This window comes from Euleptes europaea, chromosome 8 (assembly GCF_029931775.1).
Source record: "Euleptes europaea isolate rEulEur1 chromosome 8, rEulEur1.hap1, whole genome shotgun sequence".
Lineage (NCBI taxonomy): Eukaryota > Metazoa > Chordata > Lepidosauria > Squamata > Sphaerodactylidae > Euleptes > Euleptes europaea.
In genome coordinates, this window is record NC_079319.1 from 55,781,663 (window position 1) to 55,804,750 (window position 23,088).

Genomic DNA, 23,088 nt, shown 5'->3' on the forward strand with positions numbered 1-23,088 from the left:
ACAGTTTCCCTACCTGAGAAAACAGAGCTGGTCTCAGGGGTGGTGTTGAGGACCCTTAGGCTGGTTGTCCTGGGAGACTTCAACATTCATGCCGAGGCTGTCTTATCAGGAGCAGCTCAGGATTTCATAGGCTCCAAGACAAACATGGGCTTGTCTCAGGCAACAACTGGTCCTACACATTGTGCAGGCCACACTCTTCATCTGGTATTTTGTACTGGGTGGGATGAATATGAACTAAGGTTGGAGGATATGGTGGTGTTTCCTTTGTCATGGCTGTTCAAGTTAGGACTTATAGGAATACCAAGACTCTGCAGGAGTGGAGATCTATTAAAAGAATCCAGCAGTGGAGCTTGTTGATCTGACTGGCTTTCTGACAGTTCTAGGGGATTTTCCTGTTGATATGGCTGGTGCTTCTGTTGACGCCCTGCTTGGCCTGTGGAATGAAAAATATGAACCAAGCAGTTAACATGACCATTCTCAGGAATCCTCTTTCAAGACCCCTGGTAGCCCCTTGGGCAGTGGGAGATGAAAAGGCAAGGGAGACTTAGAGCAGCAGCGAAGGAGGATTTGGGATAAATCCTATAAGATATGGGTGAAAGCTCATTTTAAACTGTATTCTGTGGCAGTGATGATGGTAAAGAACACTTTTCAGCCGCCACTGCATCTGCACAGTGTAGGCCAGCATAGCTATTCTAAGTGGTCAAAGGACTGTTGGGATCTGGCCTGCAGGAAGAAGAGGACTTGGTGGCCTGCAAGTGTTTTGTTCAGAACTTTGAAGATAGAATCTCTTGCATCCATTCTGACTTGGACTTTCCATTAGCAGTGATAGGGTCCATTGGCGCCAGGATGCTTACTTCTCCAGTGGCGCCAGGATGCATTTCAGTTTATTCAGTGTTAGGATGTGGAATGAATCCTTGGACGTTTGAGGACTACCTCCTGCTTGTATGACCCTTGTCTTTCATAAAACACTTGCACTATAATATCAAGCATAATTTTAAGAAAAATAACAAGAATATTGTGGCATCTTAAAAGCTAACAAATTGATTGTAGAATAAGCTTTTATGTTTTCATGCTATAATACATTTGTTAGTCTTCTAGATACTACAAGTCTTTTGCTGCAGTTCAACATGGCTGTCCATTTCAAATTTGTAAGAAATTGCAAGGTTTATCCGAGTATTCTGTAGTACCCGGGGTTTTGTATTTGTGCATTGATAACTACTTGTTGTTGAGCCTATAAAATAGCTGTCTTTACAACTGTGAGCATAGTAATATTTTAGTCCTCAAGCTACTATGAAATGCCCAGGACTTAAAACAAAACCATTCAGGAAGACTATTATCAGCCATTCTCAGAATGACAAATGGTGGCTCTACTGTGAACCATGAATAAAAAGATGGAAAATAAGGCCATATGGAAGAAGAGAATAAAACCTTTTTATGGCTCTGAGCAGCTAGCTGATAATCACTGAGGACATTTTCTTAGTTTACACAGTAGTTCCTTTTGTCTCTCACTCTTTAAATGAGTCATAATTTTGTCTTTCATTTCTCAATGATACCATCTTTTGACAAAGTTGTTAATTAGAGGAAAGCCAAATGCTCACATACACAAACACTCACATACAAACTCATACATTCACACTCGGGCTGCCATATAAGGACACTTTGTAACGGCCTATGACTGTACAAATAAACTTATTCAGTTCAATTCACTAGGGTTGCCAGCCCCCATGGCTACTGGCCAGGTATTGGGGGGGGGGTAGGGTTGCCAGATCTAGGTTGGGAAACTCCTGGAGATTTGGAGGTGGACAGGGACCTCAGTGGGGTACAATGCCATAGAGTTTACCCTCCAAAGCATCCATTTTCTCTAGGGGAACTGATCTCTATAGTCTGGAAATGAGCTGTAATTCCAGGGGATCCCTAGGTTCCACCTGGAGGCTGCCATCCCTAGATACACCTAGAGTAAAGTGCTGCATCAAAATAACTTCCAGTTTTCCAGTCACTTTCACTGCTGTCACTCTATCTTGTATTTTGGCAAACCTGCTTGCCTAAATCAAAAAGAAAAGTGAACGCTTAAGATTCAAAATGGTAGAAGATGAAAATCCAGTATAAGTAAAGTGAACAAGTGTGATAGTTTCAGAAGATCATTGAAGATCATTGGAATTACTTTCTATATATGGTGGGACCTTATGAGGGCAGAAAGGCAGGGTATAAATTGTATAAAATAAATATGGCCTTATATCCCAACCTTCAGAACACAGTAAACTGTAAATATCAGTGTTATGAAACCTTGGCCTCTATGCCCTGTTTGTTGTCCCGCCAGGACAACTGGTAGGCCACAGTGTAAAATTATGCTGGACTAAATGGACCAGTGGTCTGAATCTAAATAGTTTCTGTTCTTGTAACATTTTAGTTTGAATAATTTATATTCTTTATGTTTTGTTAATTGTTTATGTTGGGTTAGATTCAAAGGGAGCCCAGTACAAACCGAATTTACCTTTGTTAGCACAAGGGGATGTTCCCAACTTTACCAACTCCCCTTGTAACTGCAGCTCCTTGTGTTGCATAGAATACCCTCCAGAGTGTCTCCTGACTAGGGGGAGGCATGTCAGTCATTTGTAGCTCCAAAAATGAAAGGAACCAACTTGGTTTATGATATTTCACTCCTGGTCAGCTGAAGTCAGTTCTTAATTATTGAAGGCAACTAGGTTAGTGGCTGCTAAGTAGCCTAGAAACAATGAATTGGTAATACCTAAAGATATTAAATTCAGTAGAATGTGCATTAATTGCAGTTAGGTTATTGCTGAAAATGCCACAGAAGTATTTATATGTGTGGACTTCTTTTCATTGTGATCCCATTATTTTGACTTAGATTCAACCAGAAGTTCTCCTAGTGAAAACGAAAGGAGGGGAGGGGCTGTGGCTCAGTTTGTAGAGCATCTGCTTGGCATGCAGAAGGTCCCAGGTTCAATCCCTGGCATCTCCAGTTAAAGGGACTAGCAAGTAGGTGATGTGAAAGACCTCTGTCTGAGACCCTGGAGAGCCGCTGCTGGTCTGAGTAGACAATACTGACTTTGATAGACCAAAGGTCTGATTCAGTATAAGGCAGCTTCATGTGTTCATGTGTGAGGGAGGTTATGCTCAGGATCATGGGATTATATTTAAAAAACCCACGAGGGATAGGGGCTTTAGTAAACAGGGGAACTTGGTGAGATTGAATGAAAAAGCTGGCAAGACTCACTGCACACCCTATTTGCTTTAAATCTGTTTCTATGTCTAACTCCAATATATTCCAATTAAAGAAAATAGAAAGTGACATAAGAATACATTGCAGTAAATCACGGGAACAAAAAGCATCCATAGAAACATAATATTGCAACACTGCATCAGAGATAAATGATGATGATGATGACCTTCTTGTCCTCCAGCCCACGTTTGAGGCCATACCAGGGTCACCGGTGACAACAAATGGTATCCAGCTTCCTGTGCACAAACCAGGTTGGTTATCTGTGAGTACATATGAATATGTAGCTTGAGTCTAATAACCAAAGCTGAAGGAAAGCTTTGTCATGTTGACAATGCTGTTTATTTTTTATTTTATGTGATCTAAATGAGTAAAAATGATTGTGTGTTAAATAGCCAGTATTACCTTGGTTTTGTCTACCACTACCAGGTACCTGTTTCCAGCTAATACCAAATTGTACTTTTGAAATAGTAAGGGCATAATTATTCAAATTGGAGTGCTTTAAGTTTGATTTATGTCAGTGGAAGGAATGGAAACAAATAATGATTTGACACAGAATCTGCTTCAGTGTTTTCATCTGCCTAGAATTACCCTAGGAGCCCCATGGCGCAGAGTTGTAAGCTGCAGTAATGCAGTCCAAAGCTCTGCTCATGACCTGAGTTTGATCCCGATGGAAGTTGGTTTCAGGTAGCCGGCTCAAGGTTGACTCAGCCTTCCATCCTTCCGAGGTCGGTAAAATGAGTGCCCAGGTTGCCGGGGGTAAAGGGAAGATGACTGGGGAAGGCACTGGCAAACCACCCCGTAAACAAAGTCTGCCTAGAAAATGTCGGGATGTGACATCACCCCATGGGTCAAGAATGACCTGGTGTTTGCACAGGGGACCTTTACCTTTACCTTTAGAATTACCCTATAAAACGTGTCTTGCATGGCAAGATAATGGAGCCAAAAGAGTGCAAGCCATTGCGCTACAATAAAACCTTAGGTGTTCCTTGTACTTTGTACTCCCCACAACTGGAAACTTGTGTTGGTGCATGCTGGTAACAGAGGTGACCAGGTAGAGGCCAGATATCAATTTTATTGAACAGCACTCCAAATAAAACCACGGAAGGCATATTTTCATCTCTCTGGTTTTATGTCCAGTGCTAAAAGGTAACCAAGTCATCAAAATTTTGTATGATTCCTTGTTATCAGATAAGCACATTGAAATGGGAAAGGGAGTTGTTAAAGAAGAAAAGGTAAAGCCAAAGGACGGGGAAAATGGAAAGGGTGTGGTTAGAGGAGAAAGGTAGTGTACCGAGGGAAAAGGGCCCCCGGTTATACTCTTGTCATCCAGGGCCCACAAAAAGCTGGAACTGGCCCTGAGTTAATCCTTTGGGAATGCAAGAGGAATCAAGGTAGGAGGTACTAAAGGCATTGTGATGGGAGAGATGTTTCCAGGCAATACCTCTCGAGTTGGCTAAAGAGGGGGTGCACGTAGAGTTGTATTTCCTTCCTTCAGACCTGGTTTTTTTTCCATCTGTCCTTGCAGGCCTGTGCTGAGATCTCCAGCATGGGCAATGCCATGTGGGAACACGGTGTAGCTCTTTTTATTCCACATGCATTGAAATGACCCAACAGTTCTTTGCTGTCAGGCACTTGGTGTCTAGACTTTTGCAGGATCTGACTTCCATAACAGTGTAAGCTGCGTTCTCCAAATATTTCTGGGCATTTCAAGGAAAGAGGGAGATGGAAGCCACTCAGTTCATTAATGGATAAGTAAAGAATTGAGATGGAATAAATCAGTAAAAAAAAAGAAGTAGTAAATCCCCTGTGAATCCTGCAGTGGCCACAATGTATATAGGCAGTGATGGTTTAACTGTGAACTGGGAGGAATGAATGGCTGTTGCCAATTTCTCAGTGACAGGCGGGCACCTCTGTCTCTTTTGAGTATTTATCTGCAGAGAATATAACGTTCATGTGTAATCTCCCTTGATTTCAGCTACTAGCTGTCTAGAATGTGAATTCGAGAAGGACAACCAATCAGTGACAGAAGAACTATCCTTTGAGGTCTCTTTCTCAGAATCCATCACAGTGATTCCAAAGCACAGAGAATGGCGCGGTAATCAGAGATTTAAAAAGGAGGAATCTGCTTTGCCAGTGAGTTGAAGTTCTTCATATTTATTTAGTCCTTTTCATTAGTGTCTGTCTTAATAGAATAGTATCCTAAAATATAGAGCAATACTTTTTTCACAAGAAAAGCAGTAGTTTGCTGCTCGCTCAGAGGCAGTTATAATTTGTTCCGGCCAATACTGTCCAGCCCAGGTGAGTATTGCATGGCTGACACATTTAGCAATAGATCACTTGTAAGATATCTAACCCAGTCTGTAAGTTGACTTGTACAGTAGCGCTCACTGTGGGATAGATCCTGTACTGTGAGCAGAGAGGAGCTTATGAAACTTTCCCACCCTCCCATTTCCACTGTAGCCTGCTATGGTACCAAAAAGCTGCTTTTGGGGTGTCGGTGGACTTTCAGAGTAGAGTCCAGCATAGGAGGTCTGCAGTGAGAGAGGGGGATTGGCAGAAATCTCATGTGGGCAGAAGTGCCACTTACATGTGTGGAATGAGGTTTAGAACCCAACACAGTATTTTCATATTGTCCCACCAAATTTTGTTAGTAAACCCTAAGAATGGTTTATGAGTCCACTTAAATGTCATCAGGATTTGGATCAAAATCCAAGCGCATGCCAAATATTTTACTTCATTCACAGATCCCCAAAGGGTGGATACGGTTCCTATAATATGTGACTAAATGTCAAATAGCAAAACTGTGAGCAAATCCCATAGGATCGTATAAGCTTCAGTAAATACCTTTTTTTTACATTGAAACAAGACATTAAAGTGTGAAGGAATCACTCTGATGTTGTGTTGCTTTATTCCAGTAGTTTTCCCCTTAATGAAAACTTAATTAAACAAAGTTTCTTGTGTGTGTAAATGATGCATGAATTCAGTTCTTTGGAGTTTTTATTTGGCTTTTTACATTGAAGTAATTTATTGCAATTGAGTAATGCAAGCAAGAACTGTGTCAAATAGCATCTGTTCAAAACAGTTTGCATCTCAGTGCTGTACTCAAGCCATTAGACTGTCTGTCCCCCAGAAGTTTCTGTGAATTCATCAAGTGGTATGCATATCATCTACTTGATTCGGAGGTACTTTGCAAGTGGTAATGCAGATTATGTATGGGGCATTTGCTTTTCATATAGGCCTATTATCTTTAGATCTTAGCTGGGTGGTCTATTTCTGTGTGATTCTAGTAATGTCTCTAGAGCTTCCAGATCTTAACACTATGTAAATGACTGTAGGATCAAAAAAAGGCTACGTGACACCGTCTACAATTTTTCTTGCTTGAACATTTAGCAATATGATGGAACATTATCTGGCTTTGTTTTGGGAGGTTTATGGGGAAACAGTTCCAGGTTCACATATAGAATCTCCACTGTTAGACTGTGTAACAACATTTTCATCTTATGCTGCATGTTAATGTATCCAATTCCAATTCCAATTTATTACGGTCATTTGACCAGCATTATAAAAATACAGAAATGCATATTGTTAATGTATCATTGGCTTAATATGAGAGAAGTACAGATAAGTCTTGCATTCGTTTACTTAGAAGTAAATCTCAATTAGGACCTCAACACAAATAACAGCGAGTGGGATTTGCTGCCTTTTTTACTCCATTGTTTCCATACAAAGCATATCATGACAACGTTTTGGGAGTGGGGAAAAAGTAATCCTTTCAAATATATTATAGAACTTTACGATTAGGAAAAGCCGATTTGGACTGACGGAAGTGGGAGATTTGTCTCCTGATGACATGAAGAAAATTCGCTATTTGTCTCTGATTGAGTTAACAGCCTTCTACGATGCTTTAGGAATTGAGTTGAAGAGGAATAGAACAGAAAGAGTCAAAGGACGAGGTAAGTGCATATGACAGTGGTGGTGATGTGTAATAATAGATATGCTGTGGTGTTTGGTATTCAGTAAGGCATTACTTATTGAGAGTCTCTTTTATTTCATTTTTTGAAGAAAATTGCCTTTTTGGAGTTCCACTTACAGTACTGCTGGAAAGTGATCAGAAAAAGATTCCTGGAATAAAAGTTCCTCTCATCTTTCAGAAAGTGAGTAGCACAAAATGAGCTATGAAAGTTCCGTTCAGTATCAACGCTAAGAAGTCGGCAGCACATAAGAAACAGTTAATGCACCTTTTGGTCTGAATGCAGATGGCATGCTATCATTTTAATTCTACCAGTACTTTGTAGATGGAAACATAGGAAGGCTCCTCATATGATTCAGGTCTGATTTAAACGTAATATGATCAGGCAGAAGAACTTTCTCATGGAACTTTGCAGATGCCCAGCATCTCATTTAAATGGGGCTCCTATTGATGTGTGCAAAATTAGGATATCATGGACTGCCTGCCTAAGCTATGGATCTCTGCCATGTTAACACTGTACATGTAGTGGCTGAGGACTGTCTCCCCTGGCTCACATTTTAACTAGGTCCCATAACTGCTTGATGTGCTACATCAGAGGCAGCCTTAGACATTCATTGTTACACAAAATAAAATTGATTTGCTGACTAGTCTGAAATTTTAAAATGGTGTGATTTCCTCATTGTATTACTGAAGAGGATTGTTTTAACTGAAATACATTGGTGTGAAACTATAGTAATCCACTTGCAATCTCAGTTAAAATCACATGCAATTAAAGAAAAGGTCCACATAACTCACTCAAAATTTCTTGGATACTTCATTGAACAGGAACCTGCAAATGAACAAACCAATTACTTCACTGAGCAGGAACCTGCAAGTGAACAAACCAATTACTTGCTTGGAAATTTTGCTTTCAATGCAATTCAGTGGAAATACTGGTTTTGCAGGCTCAAGGTATCCTCCCTGTCTTATGTAAGACAGGTGGACTTCACAGAATCTCAGGGTCAGAAGGGATGTATGATGCTACTTCCAAATCAGGCTTGTGTTGTGTAAACAGATATACAGGGACAGTGGACTATGTAAGGGTTTTTTGTGTGTTTTTTGTTTTGTTTTGCTGTATGGGGACCCCGTAGAGTTTTCAAGGCAAGAGATATTCAGAAGTGGTGGCCTGACTCTGCATAACAACCCTAGACTTCTGTGGTGGTCTCCCATCCAAATACTAACCAGGGCTGACCCTGCTTAGCTTCTGAGATCTGATGAGGCAATCCAGGTCAGGGAATATGTAAGTTACTGATATAAAAATGTGAGACACAGTTTAGCTGAAAGGATTAAGAATAGTTCTGTGCTAGATTGTGGGTTTAATGCTTTAAGTTTGTAGCAGCCAGGTTTTTAACAAATTACATTATGTTTTATTTTTGCTGACAAACTGCATAAAAATTCTTTTGATTATTGTGGTTTAGCTGTTGCTCAAGCTTGAGGAAACTGGTCTGGAAACAGAAGGAATTCTTCGAGTGCCTGGATCTGCGTCAAGAGTTAAGGTACACAGTTTTTCTTCATGTTACTCTGGTAACAGACCGTAAATGTATATTTGAACCTGCAGACACTGTAGTTAACCACCTATGTTTCCATTCTTAAGCTCAAACATTGACAGCTGAACTGGAATGTGTAATCATTCACTGGCCAAAATGGGGAAGAGAATGAATGTGCAACCCCCAGGAGATAAGGTTTGTGTGATCAGGAAATCACTGAAATGCAAGATGGCAGTCTCTATTAGGAGATGGCTATTGCATGTTTCCTTCACCCTAGAACCTTCCACAAGCCCAAAGTGTGAGCATAGCCCAAGTTCATGTGTCTCATAACTATGGGCTCAGAATGGACACAAGTTACTACATGTAGCTGGGTGTTAATGGAGTCATTTCTGCTAGGAACATACATTTATCTATGAGGAGCATTTTTTGTACAGAATGTTAAAATTTTCTTGTGGAAGCTTTTGCCTTCAGGACGGGAAGTAGATGAGCTTTCAGAACCATGACTTTATGGTAATTCGAGAACCTATCTTATTGGAGTAATATTTAATGCAAAATACTACATTTGAGAAAACATGCACAAGAACTATTTAGCTGTGGCCATGTCCATTATGTTAGGAGCTCAGAGCCTATAATATACAGCAAATAAGGTAGAAAGCATAGCTCTGATGGCCCTTACTCTTAAAACAAGTCATATACATCAGGGATATAAAAATTGTGCCAATATCCCAATATTCATACACCCAAACTTATACTTTTCCTGGATTTTTTTTTTGCTTTTTTATCTTGTAGGCAGCCAAATTTCCTTTCTATATAGCTGTACAGTAAAACAGGCAGGTGTTCTGCATCATTGGCACATTTTTTAAAATGCATCTAATTTCTGTGCTTCATGTGTTTCCCATTCACTGTGTTATAGTATCAATTTATGTGCAATTGTATTGATCATAGTACCTTTACAATGAATCCTGTGCCAAGTGATTTCAGTGGGCTTAGACTGTAGTAACTCTGAATAGGATTCTACTGCAAGGGTGGACAATCTTGCTAACATGGTTTCCTATGAACAGAATTTATTTGTGGTCCTCACCAACAATAAATCCACTTAATCTAAAGTGACTTTTATTTGGTTCAGTTTTGTCCCACACATGCAAGTTAATTATATATCATGATGCAATATTTTGAGCATTTTTGTACAAAACACATTTTAGGGGGTTTTAGTGTCAGCCTGCTGTAGATTAGGTTCCATATACATGCTACCCTATTTCTTTTTTAACCATTTCTATTTCTGAATTCTGTGAAATATTTCATGATATGCGTTACTGTGTTATTATTATTTTTTGTATTGGGGAGAAAGCTGAGTATCCACATGAAAGATGTGTTTTTTTAAAAAAATTATTCATTGGATCGTTTAAGTCTGACTCAATTGTAGCCTGTAAGGGGCAACGGGAAACATTTTTTTCCTAAGCAGATCCAGATTTTATCACTTTGAGTCATAATGTGTTATGTTGACATTAGCATTTGAAAGCATTCCAGTTTCTTAAAAGCAGACACATATGGTTGTAATTAAAGATAACCCTTTGAATGTAACAGTGTATGAAAAACAGTATGACTTCCCTTGTCCCTTAAGTTCTAATCATATATATTGTTCGTTTTCACTTCAGCATAACTAAGAGATGACACAGATGTGAAGGACAGAAGGTATAAAGATTGGTTGCAGAGGCAAATTGATACAGTTAGCTCAAATATTTGTATTTATGCATATATAGCTGTATAATAAAGTTCCTCCTTTATTACCCTTATTCAGGGCAATAATATGCACAGTTATAGAACCACAACTTCATAGGAACTTTATGCACTTCCAGTTTAGAATACTGATGCTGTGAGTGAGGAGGGTGTCAGGAAAAAAAAGAATGTGGTAAGCGGCGCAAAGCTTTACACACTCATTGTTGCGTTTAGCTAGGGCTGCCCAGTCCCTGCTTGTGATATTCTGTGCCATTCATTTCTGAATGACAGGAAATGATTTAAAAAGCCACAGGTACCCAGTCATCTTTCTCCAGAAAGGGCTTCTCTTTGTGGTGCAAAAACTGGCGCAGAATGGATGGGGGGCGCAGACGTTCCCAACAATACAACAACACCAGAATACGATGTGTGTCTGTACACAGGGTCATATTAGGCTGCAAAGAGATCTGGCTGTCTGTGTCAGAAGTGGGTTAGGGACATTTTGCCACCATTTCAAAATCATGACTGTAGAACTTAACTTTTTCCATATAGAAATGAATGCCTGCTAAATATATAAAATCCTGCTGATCAGGTGCTTGATACATGCATTTGCATGCATTCCTAAATAGGAAGTCAGTAGGAATTTGGCTGTTTTTAAAAAGGGACCCATATCTGCAGCCCAAGCTGCTGGATTGGGGAAGGAGACCTGTGCATCCAGGATTCGTTTGCATACGTGGCTGCTCGTTCAGCTAGAGATACACACAGGCGAAGCCTTTTTCTGTGTGTTTATAAGCCTAGTTGGATCAGGACGAAACCCTGAATTATTTAACTGAATAGTTTAGAATCATTTAGTTCAGAGTTATTTTCTCTACATCTGAGAGTTATAGCAATGTAGTATTTTAAACTCTTTCCTATAATCTGATTTTCCTATTCAGCAGTAAAGCACGTTTAACAAAATCTTTATATAAATCCCACATATTTAATGTGGAATTTAATCCTGTTTATGTAGTCTTACTGAAACTCTTAATGTGCAAAAGTCTTTTCTCCCTAAAATCTTGGGCTTCTATGTTTCAAGCTTGTGAATGGATTAGTGAATAAAGTTTTAAGTTGTCCTTTGGATTTTATGTTTTAAATTTTCCAGTAAGCTGTATGATAATATAACTAATTTTTATTATTTATGCTTGTGTAGTTTTGGAGTAGATCATGAGGGTCTGGCTTTGAACAAACTACTTTCCGGATATGTTTGTGGCCCAGACTCATGTTATAATTTTTTATGTTTTGATGTACTTGTAATCAGTTTGCTCTTTGTTTTTTCCTTCAAAGGTACAACAGAGCCCTTTCTGTTTTTGATAAATCTTTCCGGGTTCTGCTTAGAGAAATTAGCTGGAGAATGCCATTAGCTCAGGGAAGTTAATGCAATTTTTTAACTTTTCCATTCAGCTTTAATTTAGAGCCCTAATTAGAAATTTAATCTTCATCTTCTAGAAATACACAACTGGAACTTTAATCTTCGATTATTTTAAGGGCAGTGCAAGGCTGAATCTAACTGCTTTTGGTATCATGGATTAGAACAGACGTTCCCAAACTGTGCTCCAAGCAAACCCTTAGAAATCACCCTCTGGGAGTGTTGGCTTACTTCTCTCTGAACTGTGATTACACCTGAGCATAAAGAGCAAGGCAAATGTGTATTCTGAATCTGGGAATTACTAACTTCAACAACTCTAACCCTGTCCATTATGTGTGCCATTTCCCACCTTTGTCTCTAGACTTTTTTGTTGGTGCAGTTACTTTTGCTGAATTTAAACAAAACCATCATTTGGGAAACAACCATCGGGAGAGTCTGTGGTATAGATAGTGGATATGTTCTACTGTTTTAACAATGTCATTTGTACAATCAGCAGTATGTGGTTACTAGCCCAATGGGAAGGCTTCCTAAAGCAGCAAGTAAGGGTTTTAAATAGAGTGCATAATCTCCTGCACCAGCACAACAACCCATAAAATGATGACACATTAGCATTGAAACGCAAATTGGTTTGAACCTTATAAGGATTCTCATTTGATTATGGCTTGCGCATCAGGGCATGTGTTGAGGTCTTGAGTTTATTTTATTTTTTTGCCCCTCTCTCAACTGCAAGGTCTTTTGTCAACCAACAACAGCCAACTGGCTTGCATTACCAACTCAGGATTGTTTGATGAGAGTTATTTTTAAAGCTACCTTTAATGGGAAAGGTTTTTCCCCCGAAAGGTTCAGATTTATCATGCTGAAAACCCTGTTATTCGAGTAATTACTTTATTTTAAGTTTTGACTTCCTCCTTAGCCAGGATATGAAAGAGTAGTATTCTCATTATTGTCATTTTTATTTTGTCTGCAGAGTCTTCGTCAAGAAATTGAGGCAAAATTTGAAGACGATACATTTGACTGGGATCAAGTACGCAACAATGATGCAGCAGGACTCCTGAAGATGTTTATACGGGAACTTCCAAGCCCCCTCTTCACTGTGGAATACCTCCCTGCCTTCATCACATTAGTTGAAAGTAAGTAGTGAAAGCAACATTCTACTTAATCTCAGTTTCTTAATCCAATCACCACAATTCAAAACTGTTAGAGAGTAATTACCCATAAAATTGGGTGCAATTTCACCTGCATCCAGTATCTACTTTCAGAGCATAAAAGGCCCACCAGATAAAGTTTCAAGCAAAAGGGTGATTTAGTTCTTCACTCTCAACTAGGAATGCTGTTGCTGGTCCAGAAATTCCTAATCCATCTGTGAACACTCTACTGATTGCTGCATCCTGTCACTGCCTGCCTCTTCCTTATAACTTGCAAGACCAAGAATACTGCAGTCCCCTCATTGGCTTGGTTAAGAGGCAAGGACCAAAGCTGGGAATGAGAGGGTTTTTCAGCAAGTATGAGTTGTTTGTGACCCACAGGATAAACTATGCATAGAATAGTTTAGAAGACAAAGCCTTCTTCTAAGAGTCTTGCTCCTATGAAAGGCACAATACAAGTTTTCTGTTTTATTTTATATAAGATTATCTTTCTGGTATTTTAGTGAGTTTGCAGGTAAAGAAGAGAGAGGTCATTTGGTTTGTTTGATAGCACCATTGACTACCCAGGGATTTCAGCCTTGAATATTATTCTACACTGTACAATGCGACAGCTAGAAAAAATGATTTCCTCTGGTAACTTAGAGAAGTTCACAGACAGTTCTTGTTCAGTTTCAGATCTTATGCTTTAGCTAATGCTTCTATGGGTGAGCACTATTGTACTCAACAATATTTATTACTAATGTTTTTGCTATTACTTTTCTAATAATCCAACATCAGTATATAGTGAAAGACAGGAAATCTTATAGACCTACATTTGGACTTTACAAAAAAAAAGTTCCCCAAAGGCCGCTTACAGTACAATCCTAAACAGACTTACCAATATACCCATCTGTGGAAATATACCCAGTTTCCTATCTGTGGAAACTTAAATCTGGAGACCATGAACAGCCAAGACAGATCTTTCTGTAACCCTGACAAAGCCTCATGTTTGTAGAAAAATCTGAAACAAACAAACACTTTGGGGTTGAAAATTTTCAAATGAATAGAAGCAATGCCTGTAGCTTTAAGAAATGAATGCTCTCTCGGTGGCTGTTGTGGGAATTGCTAGGCAACCACAACAGTACTGGCACCTTCACATGAACACATGAAGCTGCGTTATACTGAACCAGACCCTTGGTCCATCAAAGTCAGTATTGTCTACTCAGACCGGCAGCGGCCCTCCAGGGTCTCAGGCTGAGGTCTTTCACATCACCTACTTGCCTTGTCCCTTTAACTGGAGATGCCGAGGATTGAACCAGGGACCTTCTGCATGCCAAGCAGATGCTCTACCACTGAGCCACCCCCCAAAACCTGGTTTGTCAGTAAAAAGCAGGGGGAGGGCAGGGGTCTTTCCAAGGCTATTTTGGCCTTTGAGGGAGACTCATGGAGCCGGGCACAGCAGCAACTACTGGGAGACTTACTGTCACACAATTTGCATAACTCACTCAGGCCTGGCTTCTTGCTTCTGTTCAACAGCAGACACTACATAAAAGCCAGTGTGATGTAGTGATTAGAGTTTCAGACTAGGATCTGTGAGACCCAGGTCTGAATCTTCACTCTGCCATCTGGGTGAGTCACCCACTTGCTGGGTGACCTTGGGATAGTTACACACTCTTGGCCTAACTGACCTCACAGGGTTGTTTTAATGATAAAATTGAGGAGAATTATGTAAGCTGCTTTTGAGTCCCCATTGCCAAGAAAGGTTGGACATAAATCAGGTAAGTAAATAATAAATATAGCAGAAGAAAGGGGGCAGATAAAAGTAGGTGGGTGGGTGGGAAGGAGAGAATGAAGAAGAGAAAGGGGAGACAATACAGAGATGCCAGGATGAGGGAAAGAAGAAAAAGTGTGAAGAGGAGGACATGAAATTTGTGATGCCGTCCACAAGTCCTTGAGGGTTCCCCACTTGTACACTTCTAAAGTAACAGAAGTCAATGAGATTAGAAGGGTGTAACTCAGTGTAGAACTGCACTGTAATTGAACTGAACAGTCATAGGGTAGGAGGAAGTTGATTGCCAGTAAGCTTGGGCCAGACAAACCCCCACCTTTCACACAATGGACAGTTAATAAGGAATTAATTTAAATGGTTTTTTTAAGGGATAGAAAACTTTTGTTGACTGGTGCTAGCTATGATTGGCTCTACTGCCAATATTCAGAGAAGGTCTGTCTCTGATTATCAGTGTCTGGGGCGCAAGCAACAGAAAAGAGCTACTGCCTTCATGCCTTGCTTTTGGAGTGGCCAGAAGTGTTTGGCTGATAACTGTTGGAAACAAGATATTGAACTGGTTGGCCTCTTGGTCTGAGCCAGCTTTTCTTATGCTATGTTCTTACCTGACAAGTTGCTTCAATACCAGAAAGAATTCAGTACCTCATGTCCTGCTATGGTGTATAATGCTATTGTTGTTGTTTTTTAATGATATCAAGCTAAACTGTTGACCTTTTTCCAGATGACTCAGTCTCAATTCTTTCCTAATCATTTTATTCTTAGAAATCCCCAAAGTCAAGTTGCAGCTGCAAGCTTTGCATTTGCTAATCATGTTATTGCCTGATGCCAGCAGGGATGCAGCCAAGGTAGGCATATTTTCCAGTGGGGTTGTCAATTTGTCAGTTTCTCATCCTTGGGCTGAAAAAGGCCTTTTCCCCCCTAGGGAAATTGCTTCTGTAAAGGTATTGGAATCATATGTGTGATTAGTGGATTGTTTAGCAAGCTTTATTTTACAGTTGTTTTAGAATATATGCGTAGCAGTGATCTATGCACACTAAGGTTCTAGAATATAACCCATATGGCAGGTGTTTTGATAGGTATAGATTATTTTGCATGCTCTGAGTCTAAGAAGTATTCTTTCTTGTAGGTCCTTCTGCAGTTCTTGAAAAAGGTGGTTAGTAATGAAGGGAAAAACAAAATGACTCTGTGGAATGTTTCCATGATTGTTGCCCCAAACCTCTTCGTCTACAAAGGCAAACGTGCAAACCAAGAAGAGATGCTAGCAGCAGCCACCACAGCACGTATTGTGAGACTTTTAATTAAATACCAGGATATCCTTTGGATGGTATGTGGAGACCATAGTTAATGTTTTGGTTAGGGGGCTTATCATCTTTTTATTGCAGGACAGGAGTTCCTTTAGCATCTGGTACCCAGAATAGGTGAATGTTGTGTAACTTGGAGATGCAGTGACAGAGATATGAGTTCAGTCCAGATCACAATGATTGTGGCTTCACCTAGTTCCTGTTGAGAATTTTATGCCTTGTATGAAGTGTACTATTTTGTCTCATTGGCATATCAATGCAGCTTGCACTGTAGGGGGAAAAATTCTACACTGGGATATTGTTGGCTTTGGTCAGCTTTCTCAATGAAATTGTTCCCTGGGTTCAAATCTCTGTTCTGCCATGAAGCTAAGTAGGATGGTCTTGGGTCAGCCCCATTCTCCCAGCCTAACCCTGATAAGAGGGCTGTTATCAGGTCAAAATGGGGGGAGGGGACTAAGTATGCTGCCTGACTTTCTTGAAGAAAGAATTGAATCAAATTCAAACAATAGTAGAAGTGATTAGGTTTAAAAATTTAATTACGCTTCTGTTGCAGGAATGAATGTTACTGTTTGTTGGGGTAGTGTAGAAAACACCACCAAAATTCTGCATTCCTTCTTTTCTGGGAGTTGAAAGAAGATCTCTGTTTCCAAGAGTGTAAATGAGGAATATCTACAGTAGGATTACATCAGGTATTCTGGATGAAAAGGCTTTTAGGAAGTTATTGTTCATGTGTACTCTTCTTTTTTCCTTCCATTTAGGTTCCAAATTTTCTGATTTCTCAGGTGAGAAAGATGAATGAGGCTGCAATGAACAATACCAGGAGGCAGCTGATGTTTGACAAGGGTGTGCGAAGGCTGTTGAGAAGAAAAACTATGGAAAGGGAGCGGCCAGAAAGGACAGAGGTATATCTAAAACAAAATATTATTATTAAACATTATTTTTTATTTTAAAACTTTATCTTTATCACAATAACAAAAATATACAAAATAGTGTTATGTGATATAGGGGGGTATGTATAAGGATTTGTAAGATCAAAACTAGCCCCTTGGATTTTGTTGAGAAAGGACATTCAAAAATGATATATAATGCTTTTCTGATCTCCACCCACCCACCCCGTCTTCAAGATACAAATGAAGCCTCACAATAGTTCTTGGGACCAGAGCAACACAGAACACATAGTTATGAAAGTATGAGTTGCAGTTATTCTTATAATGCTTTCTCACTAGATACAATTGCATTGGCAAACAGAGAGCTTGGCATTCTGAAAGCAACATGCTTCCCTCATTTCTGCTACTTAAGTGTAAAGTGCTGTCAAGTCGTAGCCAACTTATGGTGACCCCAGCAAGGGGCTTTCAAGGCAAGTGAGAAACAGAGGTGGTTTGCTGTTGCTTTCCTCTGCAGAGTCTTCCTTTGAGGTCACCCTTCCAAGTACCGACCCTGCTTAGCTTCCAAGATCTGATGCAGTCAGGCTATACCAAGCTGCCTTTCCTCCCTTCTACTCTTTACCCCTTTTAAAAATGTTCCCTACAAAATTCCTTTCCATCAACTCTAGCCCCCCTGCCTCTCAAATAGGATAGTCTCCTACCAACAGTCTCTTCTATTTGTGTCTTTCAAAAAGATCTCTATTGTTTTCCCCATTCCATAGCGTGCATGTAACATTTCTTCCAACAAAACCCTAAATTCACTTCCTACCAATATCCCCCCCCCCCAAAAAAAAACTAAGATGAAGACCAAGGGAATAAAATAATCCATATAGTCTGCTCAAGTGGGCCATTATACAAATGTTCCAGAAAGACTTCAGCAATACAAGTTACTTGAGTGTTTACAACAAATATCAGCAGAGCAAAATACCAGAAATGGAAATGAAATATGGAACTGGCAGGGAATGATGTTTGGATAAGTGAGCTAAATTTTAGAGGACTCAGCATACAAATTTGCTTTGGTATGTTCTGGATTATGCAACTACAAAATAGGAGATATGCTAGTAAATCTTCCATTGTTATCTCTGCTCTGAGTGGTATTAGCTTGCTGGAAGTGAGATTTTTAAAATTGAGTTATTCTCTGGCATTCAGTATAGTCCTAGGATCCCTGCATCCCTATAACTTATATTCACCTGTTTTTCTCTGCAATGCTCCTGCGCTTAAGCCTCCTGTATCCTCACTTCCATTCTACCTCTCATGCTTCCTTTCAGTCCTTTTCCTCAGTTCCCTCCTTCCACTTTTGTCTTCCAATCTTTCCTTTCCGTGACATCAACACCCAATTAACCAAAAGACAAGGAAGGCTTACAGAATAAAATTCATCTCAAGTGTGGATTTCTTGTGGAGGAGAGCATGGTAAATTGGAAAAGATAATCACAATCTTGCAGCAAAGAGCTTGTTCTGTGTTTTAATTTGGTAGTACCCAAAATGGTATAAAACAAATGCTATGACATAGATTTATACCTATGCTGACTTGAAAAAATAGTTGCTCCCCTGTTGTTGTTGTTTTTTTGCAGTCTGACATACCTGAAGGGGTCATAAGAGTCCATGCTCCACTGCATTCGAAAGTTTCTATGGCAATACAGCTGAACAATCAAACAAAAGTCAAAGATATTCTGGCACGATTTTATTGTGAAAACAGGTGAGTAAAAACATAAATAGGGTATGCTGCTCACAGGATTATAGTTCAGTGACAGAACAAATATTTGTGCATGCTATTTTTTTCATACATGAATGCCAGCTTTGTTTATTTGTTTGAACAACTAAGCGAGTTTCAGTTTATTCTTTCATTCCGGTCCAGCACAATGACTGATTAGCATGTTACAGTCTTGAAGATGGCTGTCATCTTTACCTGAATATCTGTCATCTGTTGCCTTTTTATATAAGGCACATTCTTCAGGGGTCCAGGCTCAGGCTTTTTAGCAGCTGTCCTCTGCAAAACAGAGTTATTCTGGAGAACTTTGGGGACAGCCTAAGAAAAGAGGGATTTCCTGCTACTGGGGCATAAGGTACTTTTAGACTGGTTTTTGTTATGTTTTTTTTATATATTTTACATCTGTCGGGTCCTGAGATGCTCAGGAGAAAGGCAAGTGTATAAATATTTTTAATGAAATAAATAAAGTGAAACTGGAAGCACTCATGTAATTACTTCCCTGTATCCCACTTTGAAGCTCAACTCGCTGTAGCTAGATTAGGAGTTCTCAACCTTTTTGAGCCTGCAGGCACATTTGGGATTCTGACACAGCATTGCGGGCACATCCACAAAATGGATGCCACCAAATGGTTGCTGCAAGAGGCGGTGTCAGCCACAGCTGCCACAGCTTACATTCCGTCACACATTGAAGATCCTTGTGGTGTGGTGGCAGCTGCTGCCAAAGCAACATTTTAAAAAATCTGCACAGCCAATCAGAAGCCTTGCTGGGCAAAAGCCCCCACCTGGCCCCACCCACTTTCTAAAAACACTTGGCAGGCACAGGAAAGGTGTCTGTGGGCACCATGTAGGGTTGCCAACCTCCAGGTAGTAGCTGGAGATCTGCTATTACAACTCATCTCCAGCCAATAGAGATCAATTCCCCTGGAGAAAATGGCTGCTTTGGCAATTGGACTCTACGGCATTGAAGTCCCTCCCCTCCACAAACCCCGCCCTCCTCAGGCTCTGCCCCAGAAACCTCCCGCCACTTGCAAAGAGGGACCTGACAACCCTAGCGCCATGGCACCCACGAGCACCATGTTCAGGACCCCTGTGCTAGATCATAGAATAACCTCCAATAGTTTGTTGACAGAAAGCATAGAATGACAAGCTGAAACTATGATGGGACTCAGGCCAAACTAGATATTATCATTTCGGCGCTTTAAAAAGTGTGGGGCAAGATTGCCTGGTCTCACTGTGAAGTGCCCTCATGGCATTTTTGAATGGTCAAGTTCAGCTCTAAAATGGCATCAGCATCCACGGGTTGGACTCGCAGATGTTGTAACATCCAGTTTGACCCTTACCTGTTCCTGTTTACATGGTGGCTCATAGTGACCAGCAGCCTTGATGGCAGGGTGCAACATGAAGTACTACCTCTGTACAGCTACACGTCTTTACTTTAGGATTAAATGGTATGCATCTTATTACCCTAACACAATACGAAGAGGAATTTCTACAGTATATGAGCTAATTTGTAAATGGCATCTTAATTTAATTTAGGGACTTCTAGTGAAGTAATTCCCTGATGTTTTATTCTCTTCATTTGTAGCCATGAACCATCAGAGAATATGAAAATGCAGATCCAAAGTTTACATGAGATTGGAGGAAATATAGGTATGTGTTTGTTCAAGTTTAATAATAACCAGTGTGGTGTAGTGGTTAAGAGCAGCGGACTCTAATCTGGAGAACCGGGTTTGATTCCCCACTCCTCCACATGAAGCCTGCTGGGTGACCTTGGGCTAGTCACAGTTCTCTCAAAACTCTTTCAGCCCCACCTACCTCACAAGGTGACTGTTGTGCACTCCACCCCTGGGAACACTGACTGGGACACTGGCGCGAGGACTTGCACTGGGAGATTGCTGGCGGGAGGCCCCACTGGCGCCCGAGCCCCACGCTGCTGCCGTGGTCCAGGGGGGCTGGCATAAGTGGCCACTTGCACAGGCATCCATGCCAGTTTGCACAGCGCAAGTGGCACTGCCTCCGGTGTAGGGGTCATGCCGGCTCCTTAAGAGCATTCGCCCTCCCTTCAGGAATGTACTGAGAGTGTCCATTTTCTTGGACTATCATTTAGCCCCCTGGAAACAGGCAAATAGTTTAAAAGTACATAAACATCCTCAAAGATCAATGAATATTCTAACACAAAATTCATATGAGTAATTATTTCTTCCCCCAAAAAAAACTAAATAACTAAACAGGCAAACGTTTAAGAGACACGTCTTGTAAGTTACAACGCCAACAATTAGACACTTAGTCCATTACTAAAAAGGCACTGTTTCACGTATATCCGAAGCATAATTTATTATCTGCATAAGTCCCAGCTTGAGATCCATGGAAGCTACAGGTATGAAATTTAGGATGGTGTGGCTCTTTATTCCATTCATTTCTGAGACTTTGGATATCCTATTTATTAATCAACTTCAGATATTTATAAAGAAATATTGTAGATTTTGTTTTCTACATGGATTCAATAAGTTTCCAAAATTAAGGGAAATTCTGAAATACTGAAGGGGCATATTTAGATACCAACAGATGTTGCTCTTGTGAATATTGCCATTCAACAGAGGTCGACAAGTCATATCTAGACCTCAGCTGAGAAAGTAACAAAAAACTAATCATCATAGCTAAATTAACTGGCTAAAATCCCCCTATCTGTCCAAGCCTTCTGTACAAGAAATTTCTTCCCAATTTTTAGATCTGGATTAGTCTATAATATTAATTTAGTAAGTGAGAATGGGTCAAATAGAAATATTTCTATGCCGATATCAAAGAAATCAGTATTTAAAAATTTTCTCCTATTTACCTTTCAGGACAGCACTGTTTGGACCCAGATGCTTACATGCTAGACGTTTACCGTGCAAATTCTCAAGCAGAGTGGGTGATTAAACCAAAAATAAGTTGAACATTTCAAAGATGACTTGGCAAAGCACTTTGGAAAATGCCAAAAGGATGGAAGGAAAAACCACCCTGATCAAGAACCACATTGCCAAGGAGAAAACCAAAGTAGTTGTGTATGGATCTACACAACATGATTTAAAGTCTCTGCCTTCCAAATGCATCATAGACCTTGAGAGCTGTTACTTCAGTTAATTGTCTGTTGTAATTTATTTTGCAACGAGTACACTTTAACACTAATTTTACTTGTGCCAGATTTCAACCAATGTGAAGGAACACAGAAGTTTTTTTCCCTGTCGTACCACTTTTTTAAAATAAAAACGAACTACAGTGGCATACTAAATGACTAAGGACATAGCCATCAGTAGCAAGATACTGCAGAGGAACCACTAGGTGCAAAGAGGGGGGCGGGGCAGCGTGTACCAGTATGAGCAATGGAGAGTGCCAAAACTCTATGACTACTCATTCCTGTTCAAAGGAAATCTTTTTATTGTCAAATGTTAATTATTCAATACTTGCATTTCATTGTATATTACTGGCTGCCAATGAGAGGGAAAAACTACTGTAAAAGGTATTTTTACTGTTAATGTATTGTGTATGTATATATACACAGCTGCATATGAGCATTTTAGTGATAATTTTTAATGCTATTACATTGCAACAACTAACACGAGTTAATTTGTAACACATGCATTTCAAACTGTCTACCACTGTAAGTTAATTGTTCCACATGCACCAGTTTGAGAGGACTGAAAGACAGATGTTAGGATTAGACAGATGAATGCCAAAATTTGTCATTAAATTGGCATTTTTTTTACTTAATAGCCATACATTTGGTGTTTGTAAAATATTGTTTTAGAGATGAGAACAATTCTTTTCATTCAAAGCATTATTTTCCTTATTATCTCTTTTATTTTTGATGTAACAGTGTTAAAAATGGCTTCATCTGGAAGGGGCGTTATAGATTATGGGCACAAACACTTTTAATCCCATTGGTTAAAATGAGGAAGTTAAGCATGTACTTCAATCACTCCAGTCAAAATAAGTAAGTCTCAAAATGCTTAATATTGGCTGGCTCATGGCCTGTATTACATGGCCTGAGATCTAAATGCTTCAGGGAAATGAGAACTGAAGGTGGTGTGTACTGGGAGTACTGGGAGACATTACCTGAATGCTGCGGTAGGCGAAGGCCAGTTTTACTGCATGAACTTGTATTTTTATACCTGTTAAACTTCTCATCTCTATAGACACTGCAATTTTTAAAAATCCTTATAAGTGCAAAGCATATTTAGAGATATTGGAAAAATGTAATGTGTGGTTCATTTGTTGTGGCTTGTTTTATGCTTCACCCCATGAAGCTATAAAAAGAAGGGAGAAAAAACCTTTGGGGTGCATGTGTTCAAATATGTGACTAACAGTTGTAACCAGCACCCCAACTTTGTCTGGATGTCACATATCACAGG

General features: G+C 39.9%; 1 protein-coding gene across 1 annotated transcript in view; it reads left to right on the forward strand.

The window, feature by feature from the left end:
* ARHGAP28 (Rho GTPase activating protein 28) overlaps window positions 1-21,783 on the forward strand; it is a 29,153-nt gene extending 7,370 nt beyond the window's left edge. Inside the window, exons 3-14 of the mRNA XM_056854078.1 lie at window positions 3,423-3,492; window positions 5,217-5,374; window positions 7,029-7,194; window positions 7,304-7,395; window positions 8,669-8,746; window positions 12,823-12,985; window positions 15,528-15,610; window positions 15,892-16,089; window positions 16,825-16,968; window positions 18,561-18,685; window positions 20,283-20,347; window positions 21,541-21,783. Of these exons, the coding sequence (XP_056710056.1) occupies window positions 3,423-3,492; window positions 5,217-5,374; window positions 7,029-7,194; window positions 7,304-7,395; window positions 8,669-8,746; window positions 12,823-12,985; window positions 15,528-15,610; window positions 15,892-16,089; window positions 16,825-16,968; window positions 18,561-18,685; window positions 20,283-20,347; window positions 21,541-21,632 (1,434 nt within the window). The 3' untranslated portion in view covers window positions 21,633-21,783. The remainder of the gene's footprint in view (window positions 1-3,422; window positions 3,493-5,216; window positions 5,375-7,028; window positions 7,195-7,303; window positions 7,396-8,668; window positions 8,747-12,822; window positions 12,986-15,527; window positions 15,611-15,891; window positions 16,090-16,824; window positions 16,969-18,560; window positions 18,686-20,282; window positions 20,348-21,540) is intronic.
* The last annotated feature ends 1,305 nt before the right edge of the window (window positions 21,784-23,088 follow it).